Raw genomic sequence first — 25,011 nt, forward strand, 5'->3', positions numbered from 1 at the left:
ACTGCTCTTAGCCCCGTTTTAAATAGTCCTGAGCCTTTTCCTTGTTCAACAAAGTGCGAACACACAATCTGTAAGAAGCCCAAATTCATGGCTTCCAGTCCAGGCTTTCTTCTAAAATCCATCCAAATGGGCCTCCCGTACTAACACACTGTTCCTCTACAAAACACTACTTGTCGGAGTCGTAACGACTAACGAGCCTGGCCCAGAAAACAAAAATCACACACAGATACAGTAAACGAACCACTCCGCAATGACCGCGTCAGTGAGTCCATCCCTCCTCCCTCCACCTCGCCTTTGGCCGACAGGCAGTAGAATAATAATACTCTCAACACACTCTCGTATCATCTTGAAGTGACCCTTGACCCTTTGCTAGAGCCAAACATCACAGCACAACGCAGTCTCCTCTCTTAAATCTTAATAATTTTATTATTTTTCTTATCTATACTACTAGTATAAATTAGTGCGATCACAGCATCTCCAATGTCTCAAGGTTTTCTCTCCAGCTAGCTAGCTAGATAATTCTTCCCTTTTCATTTACTTGGCCTGATTTTTTGTGATTTTGTTGAATTTACACACTCACAGCACGTAGATTAATAATGGCGAGCGGCAGCAGTATATCCTCCAATCCGATGTCGTTTAAGCACGGCTTATCTCTCTGGTGTCCACAGTCGTCTCCTTCTCTTCATCGAACTCTCCAGTCTTCTCCTTCTTCTTCAATCGGATTCAAGACTTTCTTCCGAAACCACGTCGTTGCTGCTTCCTCCTCCTCCTTCGCTAATGAAAATAGAGAGTATGTGATTGTTGGTGGTGGAAATGCAGCGGGATATGCGGCGAGGAGTTTTGTGGATCATGGAATGGCTGATGGAAAGCTTTGTATTGTTACCAGAGAGGTTCTTCTTTGTTCAATTTAACAAACTTGATAGTGAAAAATGCTTATGTGAATTTTATCATTTTATTGTGATTTTTCTTCTTTGGTGTGTTGTTGTTGTTTTTGTTGTAGGCATATGCACCATATGAGAGACCAGCTTTGACTAAAGCATATCTGTTTCCACTTGATAAGAAGCCAGCGCGATTGCCTGTAAGTACTTGTCACTCAATTTCTTTTTGTACAATTTCTCTTAATTTAGGCATTTTGGGAACTGTTTGTATTAACTTGCATTATTTGATCCAGTCTTTTTTTTTTGTTAAAAGTACTGTACCAACTGTTAATTCAGTGTTAATATAAAAAATCAATATAATTTTCTGGTTTTTATTATGGTTTAGGGTTTTCATACTTGTGTTGGATCTGGCGGGGAAAGGCAAACTCCAGATTGGTATAAAGAGAAAGGAATTGAGGTAATTTTTTTTTCTTTCCTTCCTTTTGTTCTCTCAAACATAGTTTTCTTTTCAAGTAGTTTAGATTGGAAATATTGTTATCTTGGATATCATGCATGGAAATAAATAAATAAATACGAAACTTATTTTTAATTGATTGGCAAACAAATCACAAACTTTTCACATGCTGAGATATATATGGCGCATATATATATATATATATATATATATATATAATTCTGGTATTAGCAATTTGACATTTATAACCCCTTTTATTTTTCTTGTTTAGATGTTATATGAAGATCCTGTGACAGGCATTGATATTGAAAAACAAACAGCAACGACGATATCAGGCAAGCTGCTCAAGTATGGAACTCTTATAGTTGCTACAGGATGTTCTGCCTCTAGGTACTCTCAATAGTTTGATCTAGTTACCAGTTCTGTCTTCTATGAAATATTGAATGTAACTTGTCCAATTTGCATGGGCTATAGATTTCCAGAGAAGATCGGAGGAAATTTACCTGGTGTTCACTATATAAGGGATGTGGCAGATGCTGACTCATTAATATCGTCTTTGGTAATGATACTTTCATTATGCTTGTGTCATATCATTTGACAATATATGTTCTCTCAATTTCAGTTCAATTGTTGCTTTGCTTGTTAGATAATGAAAATCCCAGACCCCTGTGGTGTTACTACCGTATGAGGATCCCTGAAATTTCATCTCCTCTTTTTGGTGCTCACCGCATTGTACAGAAGATTGAGTGTTTAGTTTTCACTTGATTGAGTTCTAGCTTCCTTTCAAAGATGTCTTCATTCTCAGTTGGACAGACTGAGAATCATCTTGTTTTATTTCTAATGAAGCTAGCAAGGGATTTTCTGTTTCTAGCACCATATTTGGTTTAGGAGTTTGAAGATGCATGTCTTGAAGTTTTTCAAATTTCATAAATACAAATGGTTTGTTGAGTTATCAGAAAAGAAATGTGCTCCTGCATTCATGCTCTTGCATTCTAATGATTGTCTTTTGTTTGGGAAGGGGCCTTAATTGAGTTGAGTGTTTTTTTTCCTTTCCATGACGTTATCTGGTAATGTTTTAAGGTTTACGCCTCCAATGCTAACTCTGCTTGAAAGTTCAAAGCTCATAATTTATATCTTATGAGCTGCATGTCTATTTCCAAGATTGCTTAATAGTTAAATTCTATTGCTATAACAAACTTTCCATTTGTTTAGGAGAAGGCACATAAGTTGGTTATTGTAGGTGGTGGTTATATTGGCATGGAAGTAGCTGCAGCAGCTGTTGCTTGGAAACTTGACACTACGGTATGTACTCATGTTGCTTAGAACTTCTATTGTATTTGGATTCATTTACAGTTTTGATACACTGGTATTGAAAATTTTGGTCATCCATAATGAGTTTTAACTTGGTTTTTTTGAATATTGGTTAATGCTACTTCCTTAATTAACCATTCCCATCCTAGCATTTTGGACCAAATTTATCCTCGGACATCTGATTATCCAATATCAACAAACCATTGTTTCCATTATATTGGTTTTGTACAACACCCACTTGATGCAGTTCTTATTTCATTTGATACTCCTTGTGCTATCAGAAGTTATCCCCTCCATTTGTTGCATACTGGGCAATCTTTCAAAAATGTATAGGACAGAATTATGTCCCGTGCCTGCATGGCATCTGGAAAATGGGTGATGCAGAACAATAAACTAAGAGAATTAAAGCATAGAAAGCAACAAGTTTTTATAGCAAAGAAGCTTTTATAGCAAATAAAAAAGTTGTTATAGCTAGGAAGGAGAATTTAGAGAGACAAATAGTATGTCATCTTATCAAATAATCAAAAACTCCCTATAGTATCTCAAAAGTCACATATAAACAATAACCCTAAAAACAACCAGCTACTGGGCTCAATCCGCTAAATAATAGTCTAATATAAGAAAGCCTAAATAAATAACTCAAATAAAAATACAACTGAATGGGCTTGGATGGGCTCAGTTTCCTAACCAAAGAGTAATGGGTTGGGCCATCCTTTGTCGTTGTCGTCCATATATTCGTGTAATTTGCGGTGTAGGTCTGGTGTCTCCACCAGCTGCTGATGTGGAACAAAAGAGATTTTAAAGCTAAAAGAGAAAAGAAAAGAAAAAACCTAAGAAGAAAAGGCCAAACAAAGATAAGAGAATTGAAGAAGAGAGAATAGGTTGGAAAAATCTGCAACTTTGCAAATTTTATTAAAATAATCGAAACTCCTCGTAATATCTCAAAAGTCACATGTAAATAATAAACCCTGTAAACAACCACCAAATAATATTGTTTAATATAAAAAAGTCTAAATAAATAACTCAAATAATAATACAATTGAATGGGCCTAGATGAGCTCAGTCTCCCAACCAAAGAGTAACGAGCCGGGCTATCCTCTATCGTCTCTGTCTATATAATCGTGTAATCTGTGGTGTAGGTCTGGTGTCCCCACTATTGGGTGCATCACATTTATCTTTCAAATTACTTTGGATTGTAACATGACCCTTTAGATGATAGCAGAAGACAAGTTACCTGTGTTCACCAAAGGAATATTTACATCAACTTGCTAGGTCTCAAGTGTGCATGCAATACTGCTATTTGCTTGTAGAACCCTTTCATAGATAATCTGACTGGCTAAAACTTTAATCTAATTTCTTTTCGGTTCTTTGATGTAGATCATTTTCCCAGAGAATCATCTTATGCAAAGGCTTTTCACTCCTTCACTTGCTCAAAAATATGAAGAATTATATCAAGAAAATGGTGTTAAGTTCATAAAGGTACTCTCTCTCTCTCGCGCTCTCAATTAATGTTAAATAGGTATATTATGATCTTATCATAACCTTACCACAGGAATGCTGATTTTCTCATGTTGGTGACCAGGGAGCCTCTATCAAGAACTTAGAAGCCAGTTCTGATGGGCATGTAGCTGCCATTAAACTTGAAAATGGATCTACTATAGAAGCAGACACGGCAAGTTTTCAGCTACATCTTCAATGGTTTTTATGCTTTAAATGCCTTTCACACTTTTTTGGCATAATATTCATGCACCTTAATATAAAAACAAAGCAAGATGTTTCCAGGATAGAGACATGATGGAGGGAGCATGCCCCCTCCTCCTCACCCCAACCAAAAGAAAGTTTCAGAAGCATATAATAAATGTCCTTTTCCTTTTCATTTTGCAGGTAATAATTGGTATTGGGGCAAAACCAGCTGTTGGTCCCTTTGAAAGGCTGGGGTTAAATAACAGTGTTGGCGGAATACAGGTGAGCATGGTTCAACAACATTCGTTTTGTTGTCTTCACTGAAATTTCCAGCCCTGCACTTACTACGGCAACATCTGAGCATGTTTATATTATTATTTCTGCATGAAACTTGCTTGCTTTACCCAATCAGTGTAATACTCCGGGGATTCTGTCACGATGGCATTATCCCATGAGCATAATCATGTTTTGATTGTCATTGCAGTTCTGAAAATCATGATATTTCTTATTCACATCTATTGTCCATGCACTTGGAACTTTTGAATCTCAGGTTGATGGTCAGTTCAGGACAGGTATTCCTGGGATTTTTGCAATTGGAGATGTAGCAGCATTCCCATTAAAGGTATACTTTTCATAAATGATTTTGTGGTCTTTTATATATAGTCTGAAAATATGCATGACCTTGAACAGATGTATAACCGCATGGCACGAGTTGAACATGTAGACCATGCTCGGCGATCAGCTCAGCATTGTGTCAAATCACTACTTACTGCTCATACTAGCTCGTAAGTTTGGTTCTTTTAATTGGTCACAGTTCCGGGGCTTGAAATGTGCTTAAAGTGCTTTCATTCCTTGTTGAAATGCCCTTTTTAATGATTGTGTTTCTGCATGGCATCCAGATATGATTATCTCCCATATTTTTATTCGAGGGTTTTTGAGTATGAAGGGAGCCCAAGAAAAATATGGTGGCAGTTCTTTGGAGACAATGGTACAAACATGTTGTGCTCTAATCTTTTTGTCACATTATGGTGTATTTTAATTATATTGCTTTACATCTTGGTTCGTGTTTTCTCTTATTGGCAGTTGGAGAGACAATTCAAGTAGGGAATTTCGATCCTAAAATTGCCACCTTCTGGATAGATTCTGGTAAATGCATTTTGTTTTTGCTGCCTATTGTCTCATATATTGCTCTCTCTCACCTTTTCATGAATGTTGTTTGCTGAGAGATGATGTACTCCCCCACAGGCAAACTGAAAGGAGTTCTCCTTGAAAGTGGAAGTCCTGAGGTATGATTTAAACCTATTTAGAGTCCGTTTGGGATACCATATGAGTCACAACTTTTGACTTTAGAGTCATAATCCAAGTTGTTTTTCATAAATAACTAGCATGAAAAATAAGTTAAAATGACTTATATTTGATTGATAAAATGACGCAAAGCAACTTCTGTAAAGAAGTAACGTGGTGAAGGTTAAAATTCACAAGTTAAAAGTTAAAAAATTCAACTTTTTGATTAATTCAAGATTTTGACGTAATTTTATAACAAGCTCTTGATTTAGGTTAAAAGTTATTTCTAACCAAACATACTGTGACTTTTATTTGAGTAAAAAAAAAAAAAAAACTTAAATCCATCTGCAAAGTCATACCAAACATAACATTAGACTTGGTTGTTGGGATAAGCAATCAGCGGTCAGTTATTTTTCATTTTACATTTTACGAAGAACAGCACACTTCCAGCCATATCCCCGTTATGAATGACATACTATAACACGTTCTGCTTGTCAAACTATAATCTTGTTCTGCATGTAATGTTTCAGGAATTTCAACTACTCCCTGAACTTGCAAAGAGCCAGCCTATTGTTGATAAATCCAAGCTTCAGTCAGCATCTTCAGTTGAAGAGGCTCTGGAGATTGCTCGGACATCCCTCCAGGCTGCAGTTTAGTTGAGGAATTCCACCGTTGATTCTTCAAGTGAGCCATACATGAAATTTCTTTCTTGAGGGAACTTTTCAATAATCTTCATGTCTAATTGTTCATTAAATTGCTCTCAATATCCGGCCTTTAGTTGGAGTCGCCTTCATCTTTTTTTGGGAATAATGGTTATAGCACGAAGTATCGTTGTATAGTTGAGCAAATTTTCCAAGTCACAGGCTTCTTCTCTGTATTAGGTGAAATAAATTTTTGGAATAATCTTAAATTTTGGTGTTTTGCACGCAACCACTAGTATTGCATAGGAGTGGGTGGCCCAAGGCTTGGTGTTGTGTCCAACCGCTTGGACAATAGGCAAATAAATACGTACGAGGATAGGACTCGATCATCGAGACATTTTGCAAGTTTTCCATCAAGGGTAGCAAGCAAACTACCCATGTATAGAGTATAGACAAATTGGGATTTAGAGGGCAGATAATACTAGCTATGGAAAAGATTATTATACATATATACTAAAAGAAACTCTCTGTATAATTTAAATTTTATCCAATTATTTTACTGTAATGCTGACAAATTTGTAATTTTTCGTGTTTTTTTCTCCTTTATATTTGGTATATTTTTGACATTACACTTGGTTTATTTATCAATTTTTTTTATCTTCATTTTTTTTGTAATATTTTTGTTAGTTTTTTTTTCTTTATACTTTTTTAGAAAAAAAATGTTATTTTTTACTTTTTACAGGAAATATTTATTTCTCACACTTATCTATTTATACCATTTTTTCTTTTTTTTTGTAATTTTGTCTTTACACTTTTTTTTTGAAAAATTATTATACAAAAACAAAAGTAAATAGTGTTTCATTGTAACAACTATATTATTATTTTATTTTTCTACTATGTTAAAAATTAATTTGAGATTTTATATGTATTTATGTAAACATTAGTCTTTTGATACACTATATATTTTTTAATAACATTTACAAATGAAGTTAGAAAAAAAATTATTCAAACCACAATGAGATGAGTGGGAGAAAAGTGTTTAAATACTTGTTATTGTTGTTAATGATTATTAATTTATTTAATTGAATATATGTATATGTTTTTTTATTTATAATTATGAGTATATTTTTTTGTAAAACAATGGGTTGAAAATGTTTGTATATTTATTTTATTGTCAAAAAAAAATCCAACTCATAACGAAGTGCTTGTCAAATGACTAGTGAGGTTCTAAATTGACTACCTTGATTATCTTTTGTGGGGGCATTTGTTAATAGAGTATTAGTTTTGCAATCTTAAATATTTTAAAAAGAATTTTTAACTATTGTAAGCTTCACCTAATATTTTTTAGATTAAATTATTCTGTTGACTTTCTCAATAATTAACTAACCTAATATTAAAATATGATTTTGAAAAAAAAAATCAAATAACAAAAAGTATCCAAAAAAATAACTCAAGTTAACTAAGACTAATTTGCCAAACTTGGACCGAGGTCATGATAGTGAGATAACTCCATAAAAAAAATAAAAAAATCATAAAACTCAATTTTAACCAACTTAATATTGAAGGATGAAATTGAAAAAAAAAATTACATTAAGAAAGAGGACAAAAAAACCTTGACTCCACCTAAGTTAGTATGCGAAATCTACGATCCGGGTCACGATACCGAGATAACTATATATAAAGCAAAATAAAAAAAAATATGAATCTCAATTCTCGAACAACCCAACGTTGAAGAATAAAAATGAAAAAAAAAACAGAGTTAACCCTGGTAACCTACCACATTTGTGATTCGGTTCATGATATCGAGATAAAGCAATGGAATTTTTTTTTATAAAACCCAATTCCCAACTAACTTAATATTGAATGATAAAAAAAAAAACTGAATTCAAAGATTGAGAACTGATATTGACATAAAAAAACAAATGATAAACTACTATGTAATTTTGGAGAGGTTTAGGTGCAAAAATCAAGAGAAGGAGAGGGAAAAGAAAAGGGAGAAGAAAGAAAGAAAGATTGGGTTGTCTGAACCAAACTAGACCTCCTTCATGTATATACGTTGCCTTGAAAAGAAGAGGACACAGAAACAAATCAAACAACACCATAAAAGGTTGGGCAATGGAGGTTGTAGGTCGCCGCACTCACCGCTAAAATACTATGGCCCTTCTCATGCTGGTACGTGTGTTACACGTGACAACCACTTCATCCTTTTCGTTCAATTTAATCCTTATACAATAATTTCAGTTTTAAATTAGATTGGTCCTTAAATCTTCAATTGTTTAAGATAAATGAAATTGAATTGTTTTTTTTTTTCTAAATCAAGCATCAAATGAACTCTAGATTTTACCTCTACCACCTTCATAACCTAACATGAAGTCAATTGAAGCGAATTATAATGTCCGATCCTAAGTCAATCCAATTTAAAAAGATAGATTAAAAAGGAATAAACTTGAATGAAAAAAATATCATGACACTATTATAATCCCAAAGTAATTATGTAAGTATTGTTCAATGTTTTAGCTAAATGTTTTTGTTTCTTTTAATTAATATTCCGATCATGGCCGTAATAAAGGGGAGAGATTTGAAATGGTAAACTATATTTTAACCTTAGTATATTCAGAAATATTCCACTTTAACCCTTGCAGTTTAAAAGTTTACAATATTATCTCTATAATTTTCAAAAATTCTAACTTGATTGATCGATTGTTAATAAATAGGAAAGGGTACCTAACTGAGTGCCCTATTTATCACTCGTTTTCTTCTTCTTCTTTTCTTCTTCAAAATTTCTATGTTATCCTTTCTTTTTTTTCTTCCAAACTTCTACACCAACAATAAAGTCTCATGAAAATTTTTAAAGATCAACTGATTAAAAAGTGGGTTCGTTGGTAACTTTCATTTAGCAATTTAACAACCAGAGCCATTAATTTTTTTCTTCAAAACTACAGGATTAAGATCAAGAAATTTTAAATATAGCAATTGAATATTGCTGAGTTTATAAGAACTTAAAATGTATTTTACCCAAAAAAAAAGAAAAAGGAAACTGACCTTGTCAATTTACTTCAAAAGGAGAAGCCAAGTCTTCGCTGCCTGTGTCAGGGGTAAGAGGTGGAAAAAAAAAGGCCAAGGTTATAAAAAAAAAAAAAAAAACCCTGTCACAATGCCACCTACAAAATAGGCAAAATCCAAATTCTTTAATTCAGGACCCAAATAGTCTGAGGAATTGGTTTCCCTTGTGTCCATTACTACTATACTCTCCCTCTAATTGATCACTTGGTCAAAATCAAAGCCAAGTTGTCAATTGACTCAATTATCACAACATTGGAAAAAATAAAAGAAAAGCGAACTCTTAGGCATTCAACAACTGGCTGTTATATAGCTCATGTAATCAATTTATGAAATCGTTTTCTAGCTATTGAGTTTTATAAATTTTATAACCACAAAAAAATTATATAATTATTAATTTTAAAATTTATAAAATTAATTAAGATATACGCAAACTGATACAAATACTTATATTAATCTAAAAAAAACAAATAAACAGTATATACTATTATAAAAATCTCACCATGGTTTCAGATGGGCTATCTTAGTTACATTATTGTTTTATAAAATTTTTAATTTTTTTAATTTTTTTGAAATTATTTTAAAATGTAAATATTAAAAAAAATATTTTAATATATTTTCAAACAAAAAAATATTTTAAAAAATAATTTCTATAATCCCTTTAATTTTGAATTCCATTTGGTTCCTTGCTGACGTGTTTTTTAAGTTATGGCCAGGTTTGTTATGTTAGATCTAGTATTTCATAGCATATAGAAATTGATATTCATGTCGAATTATCAAGAACGTATAAATTGCATAAACCATAAAGCGGAAGCGTACCTAAATCCATATCCGGAAGTCGCTATCTAGAATCGTACGGATGGCCTTCCAGATTAACACGTTCATCTTAGAGAGCCCTTTGATTCTCTCTTTTGCCTTAACCCTTTTATTTTTTTTTGTTTCTCTCTCTGATAATGGGATGTCAGTATGAGAATTAACAATAGAAAAAACATGTAATCTGGAGACCATGACCATATATATAGGCAACCAAGTGCCTTTTGGTATTCATGCCTTTTGGCATTCCCACCCTTTGGTATTCCTATTTTAACCCATCACTAAAATTAGGAATAACCCCTTAATCTCTACACATTAAAGGTCCACACCCTATTAGATACATCAAAACCCAATTGCCTAAAAATACTTAGCAGATCATTTTTAATTAGGCTTCACCTTATTTGACAGTCCACAAACACATAATTATTCTCATATAAGCCCAACGTTGGATTAATGATCCAACAATCTCCCACTTGGGCTATATGTATAACCTTATAATTATGTTTTGCAAAAATAACTAAATGAGCTCAATCTTTGCTGTCATTAACAAATGTATCTATAACCAATCCGGTCCAGTAATCATACCAACATAGGATCTAAGCGGTTTTCGTTACAATTATCGTAACTCAACCTATCAAAGGTCACGTATGCGAATACAATTAAATGACATGGATCATGATGTGTGTTGTAACCCATTTTTGGGTCCCCCTACAAAATATATATATATATAAAAATATATATATATATATATATAGCCAAAGGAGGGTAAGAAAAAATAACAGGAGGCAAAAGCGCTCAGAAAATGGTCGGAAAATACAAAGATTGGATTTTTGACAGTATATTCTTGGAGAAAGAGAGCCATGTTGAGAAGGAAAATTTGGAATTTGAGGAGAAAAGCCCAAATTTGGATGTTTATGGACTTAATTGGATTTTTAAATAAATTTATAGGGGATTTGATTGCAAGAAAAATTGATTTTTAAGTCAATTTGGGCTTTAATTAGAAGAAATTTAAGTTCTGGGGCCAAAATATATTTTTAGGAATTTATTAAGTCAAATCAGGGGCTTAATTGCATAAATATTGAAGTTTAAGGGCCAATTAGGGACTTAATTGAAGAAATCCAAGACCAGGAACCAAAATTGAAGAGGCGCGCACGTAGGGGGGCTGGAATTAATTGAATCAGGGGCTTAATTGAAGAAATTGGAAGTTTATTGATCAATTAAGGGCTCAATTGCAGAAATCAAAGGCCAAGGACCAAAGTGAAAAAGGCGGCCAAATATAGGGACGACGTTCGAATTCGGCAGGGATTCAATTGAAGGGACAAGATAATTGAGGGCCGATTTGAAATTTGGCGCGTTCTGGCGCCATTTTTTAAATGAAACGGCGCGTTTTATCCAAAACGACGCCGTTTCATACTTAAAAAAAAAAAAAAAAACAAAGGGCTGAACGGTGCCGTTTTGAACGGCACTGTTCCCCTTTCTTCTTCCCCCCGAACATGCAGCGGGGAAGAAGGAAAAAGAAACATTTGTTTAAGTTGTTGGTCCCTCTAGCCCACCGACCAACCCGAGGCCCCATGTCGTTGGACCACCGACCGAAGATGTTGGCCGACCACCCGCCGCGCTGCCGAAACCGAGGGAGGCACGCCTGGACAGCGGCGCTTGGAACTGCCGTTGGAATCACAGCGCCGCTTGACACCGCCACCAACCTCCACCGCAGCACCGGCAACACGACCGCCTCCTCCACGCCAGGTACGGTTTTCTGTTTTTTTCCTTTCACCTCTGCATTTAGGTTGCAGGCGTCGGCCTCCTGCATGCAGAATCGTTCTGCATGCAAGAGGCAGGGGGGGAGAAAATAATTCTCCCCCCCGCTGGGCTGTCTTCCTGGGCCAGCCCGATGCTGGCCCAGCCTTGCATGTCTGGGCCGGTACCGGCCCAGACGGAAGAAGCATTTTAGTTTGGGCCGTTCTCGGCCCAAATTTGTTTTGGGCCAAGATCGGCCCAACATCTTTGGGGCTGAGCCCGGCCCATCCCAGTTGGTTGGGCCGGACCAGCCCAGCCCATTTAATATTATATATTATATATATTATTTTGTTTTTTGTTTTATTTATATATAGATATATATATATATATATATATATATATATATATATGAAAAAAAATTTAAGAAAATTCTGAAAAACTTATTTCAAAAAAATATGTGATTTTCCGTAACTTTATTATTATTTTTGATTAATATCGGTTGGTATTTTTATATTGTAAAGATACAATTCCGGTATTAAAATACCCGGTTTTCGTCAAAGCGTCAAAGATTTTCAAAAAAAAAAATATTTTTTGCTTTCCAAAAATTTTCTAAATACCTTTAAAAATATTTTCGATTTTTTCTGCATATTTTTTATCAAAGTGGATTAATATTTGGTTGTATTTTTATACTGTAAAGATACAAATCCGGTATTAAAATACCCGATTTTCGTCAAGACATAAAAAATAAAATAATTTTAAAATGTTTTGTTTTCATGCATACGGCCTAGTATCTCCAATATATATATATATATATATTATAACACCATGTTTTCATACAACAAAGAAAGTTTCAAAAACAATATATGTATTAGCATGCATTTTGGCTTTAATAACCAGTTTATTCAAGCCATGAGAACTAGGCCAATATTTCAAAAATTCTAAAAAAATATATTTTTGTCTTCCTTTAATATGTGGGATTACGAATTTATATGTAAAACGTATTCCTGATTAAATATGTTTTTTACATTGACGTTAAAACGATTTGGCTTTACCCGATAAGATAAGGATCTCCTTATTGAGGAGGACTTTTCTTGAACCATAGACGGACCAACAACTAGGAAACACAGCAAGACCTTGAATTTTATCAGACAAATAAACAATGCAGCTTACCTTAGGTAGGGCGTATTTGGGGTGCTAATACCTTCCCTTTACGCAACCAGTCCCCGTACCCAATCTCTGAGACCAGTTAGGGTTCCTAGTGACCAAAATACTAGGTGGCGACTCCCATTCCATTTTCTACCAACAAAAGACAATATGTTTTATCTCCCCACATTTGCCAAATAGATACCATACACACCTGCCTAGATTTTAAAGTGGAATATTTCGCCGCGACGCCACGCACCCGCGACAATGTGGATATGTAGCATGGAAATTTCATGCAATATGATCTTAACATGCCTATTTCCAACTGGTCCACCCTTAAACGTTAGTGAGATCAAACCATACTAAAATCAGAGTGTAAATTAAACCAAAGACTTTATTTCTGCAGAAAATAACCTCATAAATTGAAAAATTATCTATATTATAAAAGCATCTGAAATTACAAACTCCCTTTAAAACTGAATACTATCAATTGCCAAAACACCCATACGAGCAGTATGCTCATGAAACATTTTGGGTGGCAATCCCTTAGTAAGCGGATCCGCAACCATGGAGTTTATACCGATATGCTCTATAGACAACTGTCCACTTTGAACTCTTTCTTTAACAACTAGGAACTTGATGTCGATGTGCTTCGACTTCGACGAGCTCCTATTATTATTGGAATATAAAACTGCCGATTTATTGTCACAAAATAATTTTAGTGGTCTTTCAATATCATCCACTATACACAGCCCCGTGACAAAATTCCGCAGCCATACCCCATGATTGGATGCCTCATAACATGCTATGAATTCAGCTGCCATCGTGGAAGAGGCTATAAGTGACTGTTTAGCACTCTTCCAGGAGACAGCACCTCCAGCTAGCATGTAAATATAGCCTGATGTAGATTTCATACTATCTTGGCATCCAGCAAAATCGGAGTCGCTATACCCAATGATCTCCAGATTAGCCAAACTCCAATATGTGAGCATGTAGTCTTTTGTTCTCTGTAAGTACCGTAAGACCCGTTTAGCTGCTTTCCAATGGTCTATTCCTGGATTGCTTAAATATCTGCCTAGTATCCCAGTAATGTACGCAATATCCGGACGCGTACAAACTTGAGCATACATTAGACTCCCTACTACTGAAGCATAAGGAATCTTCTGTATTTCCCTTTTCTCAAACTCATTCTTAGGGCACTGATTGAGACTAAATTTGTCTCCTTTAGCCACAGGGGTATCTCCTAGTTTACAGTCTTGCATGCCATATCTTTTAAGAACCTTTTCGATATAGCTCTTTTGTGATAATCCAAGAATACCTCGAGAGCGATCTCGATGTATCTGAATACCTAATACAAAAGAGGCTTCACCAAGATCTTTCATCTCAAAATTCTTAGCTAGAAATTTCTTGGTTTCGTGCAATAAGCCCATATCGCTGCTGGCAAGCAAGATGTCATCGACATACAAAACCATGAAAATATATTTACTCCCACATAACTTATGGTATATACAATCATCGACCAAATTCATCTCAAAACCAAACGAGATGATCACTTGATGAAACTTGAAATACCATTGTCGAGATGCTTGTTTGAGTCCATAGATGGATTTCTTAAGTTTGCAAACCATATTCTTTGGGTCTCCAGACACAAAGTTTTCTGGTTGCAACATATAGATCGTCTCATCAATGTTACCATTGAGAAACGCCGTCTTTACATCCATCTGATGTAACTCAAGATTGAAATGTGCCACCAATGCCATTATAATTCTGAAAGAGTCTTTCGAAGATACCGGAGAGAAAGTCTCTTTATAATCGATACCTTCTTTCTGTGTAAAGCCCTTTGCAACAAGACGTGCCTTGTACTTCTCCACATCACCTTTCGAATCCCTTTTGGTCTTAAATATCCATTTGCAACCAATGGGTTTCACACCTTCAGGTAATGGGACAAGATCCCACACGTTGTTGTCTTTCATTGACTTAATCTCCTCATTCATAGCATAAATCCACTTTTGAGAGTTAGAACTTTCAATGGTTTGATGGAAGCTGATAGGATCATCTTCCATCACACCAATATCTATCTCATGTTCTTGGAGAAATACAATATAATCATATGATATTGCACTTCTCTTCTCTCTAGTGGATCTTCTTAATGGCATAGATTCTAGAGGTGCTCGAGGTTGTTCTTCTGGAACAATTTCTTGAATAGGAGGTGCTTCGACATTGTCTTGATTTGTTGTGTTTTCAACATGGTCAAAAATAGAATCTTGACCAATGCTAATAACACCTGTGGGAATATCAATATATTCCTCTTCAAAGACAAAGTCTTTATCTTTATCACCACCCGCAAACTCGACATTCTCAAAGAATCAGGCATTTCCCGTCTCGAAAATTGACCTAGTTGTGGGATCATAAAATTTATACCCCCTGGATCTTTCCGAGTATCCAATAAAATAGCAACTTACCGTCCTAGAGTCCAGTTTCTTTTCATTAGGCCTATAAGGCCTTGCCTCAGCTGGACATCCCCAAACATGTAAGTGTTTTAGACTAGGTTTCTTACCTGTCCAAAGTTCATAAGGGGTTTTGGTAGTGGCTTTAGTGGGTACTTGATTAAGGATATATGCTGCAGTCTTAAGTGCTTCTCCCCAGAGTGATTTTGGTAAGGTAGAATGACTAATCATACTCCTTACCATGTCCTTAAGCGTTCTGTTTCATCTTTCAGCAACACCATTCATAGTGGGCGAACCCGGCATAGTGTACTGTGGGACGATACCGCATTCATCTAGGAATTTAGCAAATGGTCCTGGACGTTGTTCTTCTGAACCGTCATATCTACCATAGTACTCACCACCACGGTCAGATCTGACGCTTTTAATCTTTTTACTGAGTTGATTTTCAACTTCAGCTTTATAACTTCTGAACACATCCAGTGACTGTGATTTTTCACTTATGAGATATACATAGCCATATCTGGAAAAATCATCTATGAATGTTATGAAATATTGTTGACCATTCCAAGCGACCGTAGAAAATGGCCCACAAATATCCGTATGTATTAGTTCTAAGATGTCCATAGTCTTGTTGGCTACAAATCTCCTTGTATTGGTTTGTTTACCCTTAATACAATTAACACAAATGTCAAAATTTGTAAAATCTAAGGGATCGAGAATTTCATCTGACACAAGTCTCTCTATTCTCTTTTTAGAGATATGACCTAATCGTTTGTGCCATAATACACCTGAATTCTCCGTAGTTAATTTTCTCTTGGTACCTCGTGTACTTAATTGCAGGGATTCATTAAATGAAGCAATTGTATCAATCAAATAAAGATTATCATAACCAGATAAAGAACCGGAACCAGATAATTTGGAATCATAAAACAAACTATATTTTCCATTTCCGAATGAACAAGAATAACCAGATTTGTCCAAAGCAGAAATAGAAATCAAATTCCGTCTAAAAGACGGTACAATAAAAGTTTCGTTAAGATCCAAATAAAGTCTGGTCTTTAACAATAATCTAAATTTTCCAATTGCCTCAACTTCAACCGTCTTGCCATCGCCCACATAAATGTATCTTTCAACATCATTTGGCTTTCGGCAACTCAGGCAACCCTGCATAGACACACTGATGTGAGTTGTTGCACCAAAATCTAACCACCACGTGTGTCTAGGTACCGAAGTTAAATTAACTTCAGAACAAACCAAAGCAAGAAGCATACCTTTCTTAGCACGCCAAGCGTGATAGTTGGTGCATTGCTTCTTTTTATGCCCTTCAGCACCACAAAAGAAACAACTACTACCAACGGAATCATGTGATTTCGTTAATTGTTTCTTTTGAGGTACTGTACCTGCAGCATCCTTAAAGTTCTTTCTTTTCCTTCCCTTGTCTTTAAAGGCAGTGGCTAAGTGAGCACTCTCTGTCCTATCTTGCTTAAGCCTTTCCTCTTCCTGAACACAGTGTGAGATGAGCTCATTCAGAGACCAAGTCTCTTTCTGACAATTGTAGCTCACCTTAAAATGGTTAAATTGTGTAGGAAGGGATATTAAAACCAGATGCACTAGCAAGTCCTCAGAGAGTTCAAGCTGAAGTGCTTTGAGCTTGGAAGCAAGATGAGACATCTCTAAAATGTACTCCCTTACATTGCCTTTGCCTTTATACTTCATTGAAATAAGACTTATTAAGAGCGTACCGATTTCAGCCTTTTCATTCTTGACAAATCTCTTTTCAATATTGGCAAGGAATTCCTTAGCTGTAGTGATTTGATCAGACATTGTGCCCCTAAATGCTTCTGGAATGGCTCTCTTCATGATCATCATACACATGCGATTTGATTTCTCCCACCTTTCCATATCCCTCTTTTCATCAGAGGTACTCTCATCCTTAAGAGGTGGGGGAGAATCAGTCCTTAACGCAAGGTCGAGATCCATAACTCCAAGAACAATCAAAAGATTGTCTTTCCAAGATTTGAAGTTAGAGCCATTAAGCATTGGAATTGAGTTGATACTGGCAGTTATATTAGTAGGATTAATCGCTGAAAAGAGAACAACAACAATTGAAACAAGCTCACAAACAAAACTTATCTTAAGAGCAAAAATTAATTCAAATAAAGGTAAAACCCATCTTAAGATATCGGGCACTCCATTAATATTTTATCTTTGGATAAAAGATTAATTTGTAAGTGATATCTTAATGTAGTAATCAAACATTAATAATAAGAACATGTCGAAAAATAAATTGGCCTTTGGGTCAATTAATTAGTCACATGTAAAACCAAATAATCATCACATGTTAATTACTACATGTGCGCATGCATTTACTTTAAATATTGACCTTCCTTTGGGCCGATCAATAAGAACATAAATCGCATACACATAACTCTTTATATTTCACCTTCACTGGCAGCCTACGTGCTGCCAGTTTCATCACCAGCGCTGGCTTGTAAAGCCAGCGTTGGTTCCCCTTTGCTGCCAGTATCATCATATATATATATATATATATATATATATATAAACAAATATTTCAAATACACAGTCTATTTCTTCAACGTAAATCCAGTGCTATTTACTTTAGTTTTCTAATTGATTTCCCAATAACTCAACATGAAATGGCTCTGATACCACTTGTTAGATCTAGTATTTCATAGCATATAGAAATTGATGTTCATGTCGAATTATCAAGAACGCATAAATTGCATAAACCATAAAGCGGAAGCGTACCTGAATCCATATCCGGAAGTCGCTATCTAGAGTCGTACGGATGGCCTTCCAGATTAACACGTTCACCTTAGAGAGCCCTTTGATTCTCTCTTTTGCCTTAACCCTTTTATTTTTTTTTTGTTTCTCTCTCTGATAATGGGATGTCAGTATGAGAATTAACAATAGAAAAAACATGTAATCTGGGGACCATGACCATATATATAGGCAACCAAGTGTCTTTTGGTATTCATGCCTTTTAGCATTCCCACCCTTTGGTATTCCTATTTTAACCCATCACTAAAATTAGGAATAACCCCTTAATCTCTACACATTAAAGGTTCACATCCTATTAGATACATCAAAACCCAATTGCCTAAAAATACTTAGCAGATCATTTTTAATTAGGCTTCACCTTATTTGACAGTCCACAAATACATAACTATTCTCATATAAGCCCAACGTTGGATTAATGATCCAACATGTTATTTTAATCCTGAGTTTTGAACTCATTTAATAATCTATCTATACATTTAAATTATGTTTTGTTTTGTAATCAAGTAAGATAAAGTGATGGTTAAATAAAAAAGCTGCGGCAAAGACACAGCCAAACTGGACTAAGTTTGTTTCGTCAAACATGCGGCTAAAAGGTCTCCCGCCCACATGCTTGTTCGACACGGAGTTAGAAGCTTCGTTCATTTTCCTTCTTGTGCACGCTTTGCAGAACTAGATATGTAAATATAATCAGACGTTTCCACCTCTTTTAACATTTATCTTCTTCATTTCCTCTCTTTCTTGAATATTCAAGTCCAGGTCTCAGCTTTGAATCATAAGTGAAAATGAAGGTGAGTTTCCATCTGTCCTGTCTCCATCTTGGCTAACCTTCCTAGCAAAAACATGAATTTTGTTTTCGTTCAATTTTTGTTTCTCTCTAAAAGGTTTTAAAACCACGATTTTCGTGAATTCAACCCTTTTTTTTTCTTGTTGACATATAAACATCGGTGTTCTTCTGTTTTTTCTTCTGCTCTCATCGCCTCTTGACTACATGTGTAGCTTAGGATATCAGACATCTTGTTGAATATTCTTGATGGCTCGGCTCTGTGTCCCTTCCTAGTTATTTCTTTGAAAGACAAATGTTTCACTCGTCCTCGTAAACCACCCTGCACATTTAAAAGACAATCATTGCTCTCATGTCCAGTCCAGTTTTTCACCATCAAGTGCATGTATCTCTTTCATAATAGAAAGTTCTTTATCATATGATTATTTTAATGCTTCTTTCTCACGTATTTATCTTCTCATGATCAAGAGCCCAAGTCGTTGTATTACATATAATGACGAATAATTAAGCTATATATTGACACTTTGAAATCATTTTTTAGCCAACGTTCTCATCTCAAGGATAATGATAAGATGAAATATTTCCTTGGTATTAAAGTTTCTAGGTCCAAGCAAGGCATTTATCCAAGTCAGTGCAAGTATATTCTGGAAATCCTGACTCAGGTTATTTTTTTGAAATATATATATTAGGAAAGGGGGTAAAAATGGATTTTTGAATCGTGATCCAGTAAAAAACTTTCACATCTTTTCTTTTTTAAGTGTATAAAAATGAGGAAATTTATTTGTTTTAAAAAATACAAAGTTTTGCTGAACTGTTAGTGATATGGGCTGGCTCATTCTCTAGCCCATAGAGAGTTCTGGAGCAAGCCCGGCCTCATCTCATGAGTCGAGCGTGCTGTCAACTTTTGGTCCTAACAATTTCTTTTTCAAGTTAAAGTTTTTTTTTTTTTTTTTATAAACTCCCAGTCTAGAACAAGCCAGAAAACAAGTAACGTAGTAATTTTTTGGGTAGTAAAATAGGATAACAGATTCCAACACCCAGAAGGCGTTTGATATGGGGATTTCTGATTTTTCACCTGGCAAGGCATCTTAGATGCCAAAGAATGTTGTGTTCGGTTTGCCAGGAAATATCGAATTTTTTGAGATTTAACGTTACGCGGCCTAAACGAGCGTCTGGCACTGGGTTTAGGCACGGACCCAGTGGTGCCAAACAATGCGCCTGTACGCAGGCTTGTTTTTAGGCCCTCCAGTTCTGGCCGTTGTTAAAATGGGCTTGGGTCAACCAATATATTATTTTTTTAAAAAAACACCTATATATCCCGGTCCATTAATTTTACATTACGGTTATAATTAACTTAACATGCTTATAAATATAATTCGAACCAATGATCTATTTTATAATCTATAATTCGAATAGTTAATCTTATAAATATTCTAAGGGTTCTTTATTAATTTATCAAATAGAATATGATGACAATCTTATAATTAATTTAATATTTTTTGTTGATTTATTTTTGGCGTGCCAACTTGAAAATATAGACTGTTATGAATATATAAATTTCATGATATAAAATGTAATTTTTAAATAAATAGAGGCAAATGAAATAAAATAAGGAGATTTTTTTTTAATTATCCCTTATTTAACTTGTTTTTCTTATTATCAACTACAATATTATACTTTCCCTAAAAAAAAATGTTCCATTTTAACATGAATTAGATGAATATTTGGGGGGGGGGGGGGGGGGGGACTTAGTTGAATACCTATCCTGAGCTAGGAAATTAAGAATTAAACAATAAATCTTCATCTGAGCCCCATCTAATTCCTTGCTCGAACAAGAGGTGATTGAGGTATAGGAGAGTGTGGAGAATTGATGAAATCATCGTATATTCGAGGAGAGTTGAGCAGTTTAAGACTGCCTTGCCAGCGCAAGTTCTTCCTAGACTTCTTGGTGTCCGCCTCTTTATTGACAAATGTTTTAATTCTTGACAAAGCTACTTGCATGGTCTCGTCATCCATGTTGGCAAAACAAACCCTAAACCACCCTGGCTTCAAGCAATGAAAAGAGCAACCCGGCGAAACGTTGAGCTTGACTTCATGGATTATAACTCGCCATAGTTCCATTTCAGCTTTAAATGTCTGCTGTTTGAGGAGTCTACTCAAATCCATCCACAAAAACAGGCCAGCATTACTTGTCTTCAAACACTCAATGCCTACTTGATCAAGTCCACGAGTGAAGACTCTATACCTTGCGGCTAATCTCCTTTTGCTTTCCCTAATGAACATCTCCACAAATTCATTATCCGATAGCATTGATGCTATCAGGTACTGAGTTTGTGTGGATACCAATCCGAAGCTTGACATCTTGCGGGCGCAACTCACAACTGCATCATTGTAAGAATAGATAATGCCAACCCTGAGGCCAGGGAAGCCCATGTCCTTTGAGAGACTGTAAACAATGTGTACAAGATCAAGATTGCATTCAATATCTTCCTGTAGTATCTCCGCTACGCTAATGAAATCAGGCTGGCTGAAAACTGTGGCTGCATAAATCTCATCACAGACTAAATGGATGTTCTTTTCATTGATGAATCTCACAATGCTTCGTAGAGTTTCCCTGTCTAGGATGGTACCCAACGGATTTGATGGGTTTGTTATGAGCAAGCCCTTTACTTTAATGTTGTCTAACTGTGCCTTCTCATAGGCATTTTCCAAGGCTTCTCTTGTAACCATGAAGTTGTTAGAGCTATCAGAGTCAACTGGAATGAGTTTAACCCCTGTTCTCCATCTCAAATCTCGATCAAATCTGCAATGGAGCACATAAATTTTATATTAATATAAATCTCTCTTCTTCTTTTTTCCCACTTTCAAATCATTTCATGTTAAATTTGTTTAGCTAAGATGTTCTGATTTAACTCAATTAAGTTTACCTAAAGCATTTTGCAGGATGACACCTATAGAAATTAGGAAAAAGTACACGCTTCATTTGATATATTGGCCTACCACCACCATCATTTCCAGTTACAGTAATGAGAGAATTATCCTCCACAAAAGTTAAAATAAGAGTCGTATTTCTGATCTATGTCAGTGGGCAAAATAAGTGCAGACTAGGCCACTAAGGAAGATTGGCCTCACACTTCTCCACCAAGTTTGGCATTTTTCATCTTAGACATACCAATATTAATTTGTCTTTGCTACGGAGAAGAATCCAAGTATACTTTATGACTTTTATGGACCCCCAACTTGTATATGTTCATGTCCCCACCATAGCAATAATACAACGAGGTCAGAAAACCATAGACCATGAAATTTCATTTCAATAATAGCATGAGATGCTGACATTATAAATCATTATCGGTTATATGCGCTTAGTGGTATGTTCGACAAACTTAGATTAATCTTTTCATTTTAATTAAATATTTCTAATTGATCCCCTTCTTCTTGGTCATTGAGGAAAGCAAAAAGGTCAAGGCCTACCACATGGGTGGGCAAATGTCAAAGTCAAGCTTATGAAAGTAATAACCATTCAACTAATCTACCTTTATTTGGAAATTTACAATAAAATCAGCACAAAGAAGATGGAAAATATGAAGGAAAGGAAATGCTGAATTACCCTGGATAATAAGGAGTAGGAACCAAAAATGCCTCGCCGGGATCCGCCAAGCAAAACGCAATTGTTTCATGAGCTCCGGTAGCTCCTCCACTCATAACAATGCGGTCAGGATCAAATGTAACCCTATTTCCCCTCACTTTTTCCATGAAGTTTGCTACAGCCTATATCATAATGTTCACAATTAGTTAGCACTAAGCATATATACTTAAAGATGAGGAAAGCAAATTTTTCTTCATTAATTTATATCTCCTTACATTTCTAAATTCCGGCAAGCCATGATAGTCTTGAAAGATGGCTATCTCTCTGAACTCATTTAATCCTTCAGGACTGCAAATGGAGGCTTTTGGATTCTTCTTGAGCCAGTCTTGAATCAAATCAAAGCACAGCTGCATTTTACCCAGAAGATAATTAGTGACTATATTCTGCTCAAATATTGAACTTTTTCATAGAAATTCAAGAACCAGCAACAATATCATCAACCTGGCTAGGTAGTTACCTGATTCTCTGCAAGACCCATCTGGATAACTCCATTTGGATTGTCCGTGGGATGATGGGGATCACTGTCATAGGCTTTCCAGCCATCGAAATATGGGGAATCTTCACCGTGTCCATCGCTGCTTGCTATCCTAGACAACAAGTGGCTATTCAACTTGAAAACCATTTTTTTGTGCGTGAATGTTTCTTCAAATTTATTCACAAAGATATTTGTAACCAAAAAACACAGCAAAAAGATTTGTTTTGAGAGAGCAAATATTTACACCGAGCTTGACTTTTGATGCAGTAATTGCTTGCGCGAATATGTAGACGTATGTTAAGGATTGATAAACTAATAGAGACAAGCTTTATGCAAGGTTGAGAGGTTGTTGCTTCCTCTCACACTGGTGGTATACACGTATTTATATTGTGGTGTTGTGGTCCCCAGATGGCTATTGATGAAGGTAGCGATGAAGGTGGCAAGAAGGATCATCCACGGTTCAATATATATATTATATATATTGAAAAGGATTAACCTTTTGGCGGAGCACATATTCTGGGAAATGGGAATTGCTGCAAACTGCAGCCTGGTCGTGTCTGTGATGTCGTTCATTTTCTAAAGTTTTCTTAAAAAAACTATTTTGAAATAATTCTTTTTATTTTTTATATTAATATATCAAAACAATTTTAAAACAAAAAAAAATACTTATTTTAAAATAAAAAAAATTAATTTTTTTCAAAACTAATTTAAAACACAAAAACAAAATGAAGCATTATTTTCAACCTGCCACCCTGTTTATTTGTCCAGAAACTGTTTTTTTTCACATGTTCATGTCAACTCTCCGGTTTGTTTGTCTGATTTTATCATTTTTGTGTTTATATTGAAAAACTGATATATACACACACACACAGTATAAAAAAAAAAAATTATTAGAGAGAGCAAAATGTTTTCTAATTTACTAGAACGAGAAATATTTTCTTACGAAGGATTCAAAATATTACCACTTTATTATTATTAATTATATATATTATCAAAAAAAGTAATATGTTATTAATATGAAAAATTAAATTTGAGTACATTAATGCATATGATGTGCTGTTAAAAGACATTTTAATTCACATGATATTGCTAGAAAATTAATGCACAATAATAGCTTGCTATATTATATAATAATCATAATTATATAAGTTTTATTATGAATGTTGGGGTTCATTTTTCCAAAATTACGTTCTCTACAGAATTCATTCTTAAAAAAGAATATGTTTTATGCCAAACAAATGGGGTCTGCATTTAAATCTTATTTCATGCAAATTCTCGAGTCTCAGCATGTATCGATCAGTTGCCAATTTTCACCACATCAAAGAGCTAGCTAGTTAATAATAACTCAAGTTCAAATAATTTTCATTTCAAATCACAAACTCATTCCAAATTTAAATTATTTTTCTCAAATTTCAAGATATCTTATTTCATCACTTTCATTAAAACCAATTAGCTAGAAATATATATATATATATATATATATATATATATATATATATATATATATATCTTCTTATAGTAATTATAAAAAAAACTAAAAATTTATCAAAAAAATAGTAAATAATGATTTGTATACAATTTCAAAAACTTATAACATTGGTGTGCCAAGGGACTTGTCCCAAACCTATGCCAATTCTAATATAGTTCATCAATTTTAATAGCTTGTTTGTTCTTATATTTTAAAAATATTTTATATTTTATTTTTATTTTTATTATATTTTAAAAAAATTAATATACTAATATAAAAAATAAATTATTATTAAAGTTCAGGGTGAATGGGTCCGAAAGTTCAGGGTAAATTGTTATTAAAGTTCAGGGTAAATTGGTCCGAAAGTAATGGAATTGTTGTTATA

General features: G+C 34.7%; 3 protein-coding genes across 3 annotated transcripts; 1 reads left to right on the forward strand and 2 right to left on the reverse strand.

The window, feature by feature from the left end:
• The first annotated feature begins 234 nt into the window (after positions 1-234).
• Positions 235-6,540, forward strand: LOC133678076 (monodehydroascorbate reductase, chloroplastic/mitochondrial). Its single transcript, XM_062100264.1, has 16 exons — positions 235-490; positions 583-890; positions 1,001-1,078; positions 1,264-1,335; positions 1,604-1,722; positions 1,807-1,891; positions 2,545-2,634; positions 4,021-4,122; positions 4,226-4,315; positions 4,528-4,608; positions 4,877-4,948; positions 5,017-5,111; positions 5,226-5,314; positions 5,410-5,472; positions 5,572-5,612; positions 6,141-6,540. The coding sequence occupies exons 1-16, from the start codon at positions 481-483 to the stop codon at positions 6,264-6,266; spliced, it is 1,521 nt and encodes a 506-aa protein (XP_061956248.1). The 5' UTR covers positions 235-480; the 3' UTR covers positions 6,267-6,540.
• Positions 6,541-15,712: 9,172 nt separating this feature from the next.
• On the reverse strand, positions 15,713-18,230 carry LOC133682113 (retrovirus-related Pol polyprotein from transposon TNT 1-94). The gene is made up of 2 exons (XM_062105379.1): positions 18,221-18,230; positions 15,713-17,535 (listed from the first exon to the last, which is right to left on the reverse strand). Exons 1-2 carry the CDS (start codon positions 18,228-18,230, stop codon positions 15,713-15,715), a joined length of 1,833 nt encoding a protein of 610 aa, XP_061961363.1.
• A 2,403-nt stretch (positions 18,231-20,633) lies between these two features.
• LOC133693597 (1-aminocyclopropane-1-carboxylate synthase-like) lies at positions 20,634-23,524 on the reverse strand. Its single transcript, XM_062114844.1, has 4 exons — positions 23,141-23,524; positions 22,899-23,030; positions 22,645-22,805; positions 20,634-21,837 (listed from the first exon to the last, which is right to left on the reverse strand). Exons 1-4 carry the CDS (start codon positions 23,303-23,305, stop codon positions 20,850-20,852), a joined length of 1,446 nt encoding a protein of 481 aa, XP_061970828.1. The 5' UTR covers positions 23,306-23,524; the 3' UTR covers positions 20,634-20,849.
• Positions 23,525-25,011: the final 1,487 nt, after the last annotated feature.

The sequence above is a fragment of the Populus nigra genome, chromosome 1 (genome assembly GCF_951802175.1).
Source record: "Populus nigra chromosome 1, ddPopNigr1.1, whole genome shotgun sequence".
Classification (NCBI taxonomy): Eukaryota; Viridiplantae; Streptophyta; class Magnoliopsida; order Malpighiales; family Salicaceae; genus Populus; species Populus nigra.

Bases quoted from the DNA above. Each gene is read 5' to 3' on its own strand.
- LOC133678076 (XM_062100264.1), top strand. The intron at 1,892-2,544 runs GTAATGATACTT...CCATTTGTTTAG, and splicing joins ACTCATTAATATCGTCTTTG to GAGAAGGCACATAAGTTGGT. The intron at 4,123-4,225 runs GTACTCTCTCTC...GTTGGTGACCAG, and splicing joins ATGGTGTTAAGTTCATAAAG to GGAGCCTCTATCAAGAACTT.
- LOC133693597 (XM_062114844.1), bottom strand. From the start codon at position 23,305: ATGGTTTTCAAGTTGAATAGCCACTTGTTGTCTAGGATAGCAAGCAGC. The intron at 23,031-23,140 runs GTAACTACCTAG...GGTAAAATGCAG, and splicing joins TGGGTCTTGCAGAGAATCAG to CTGTGCTTTGATTTGATTCA. The intron at 22,806-22,898 runs GTAAGGAGATAT...ATTATGATATAG, and splicing joins GCTTGCCGGAATTTAGAAAT to GCTGTAGCAAACTTCATGGA.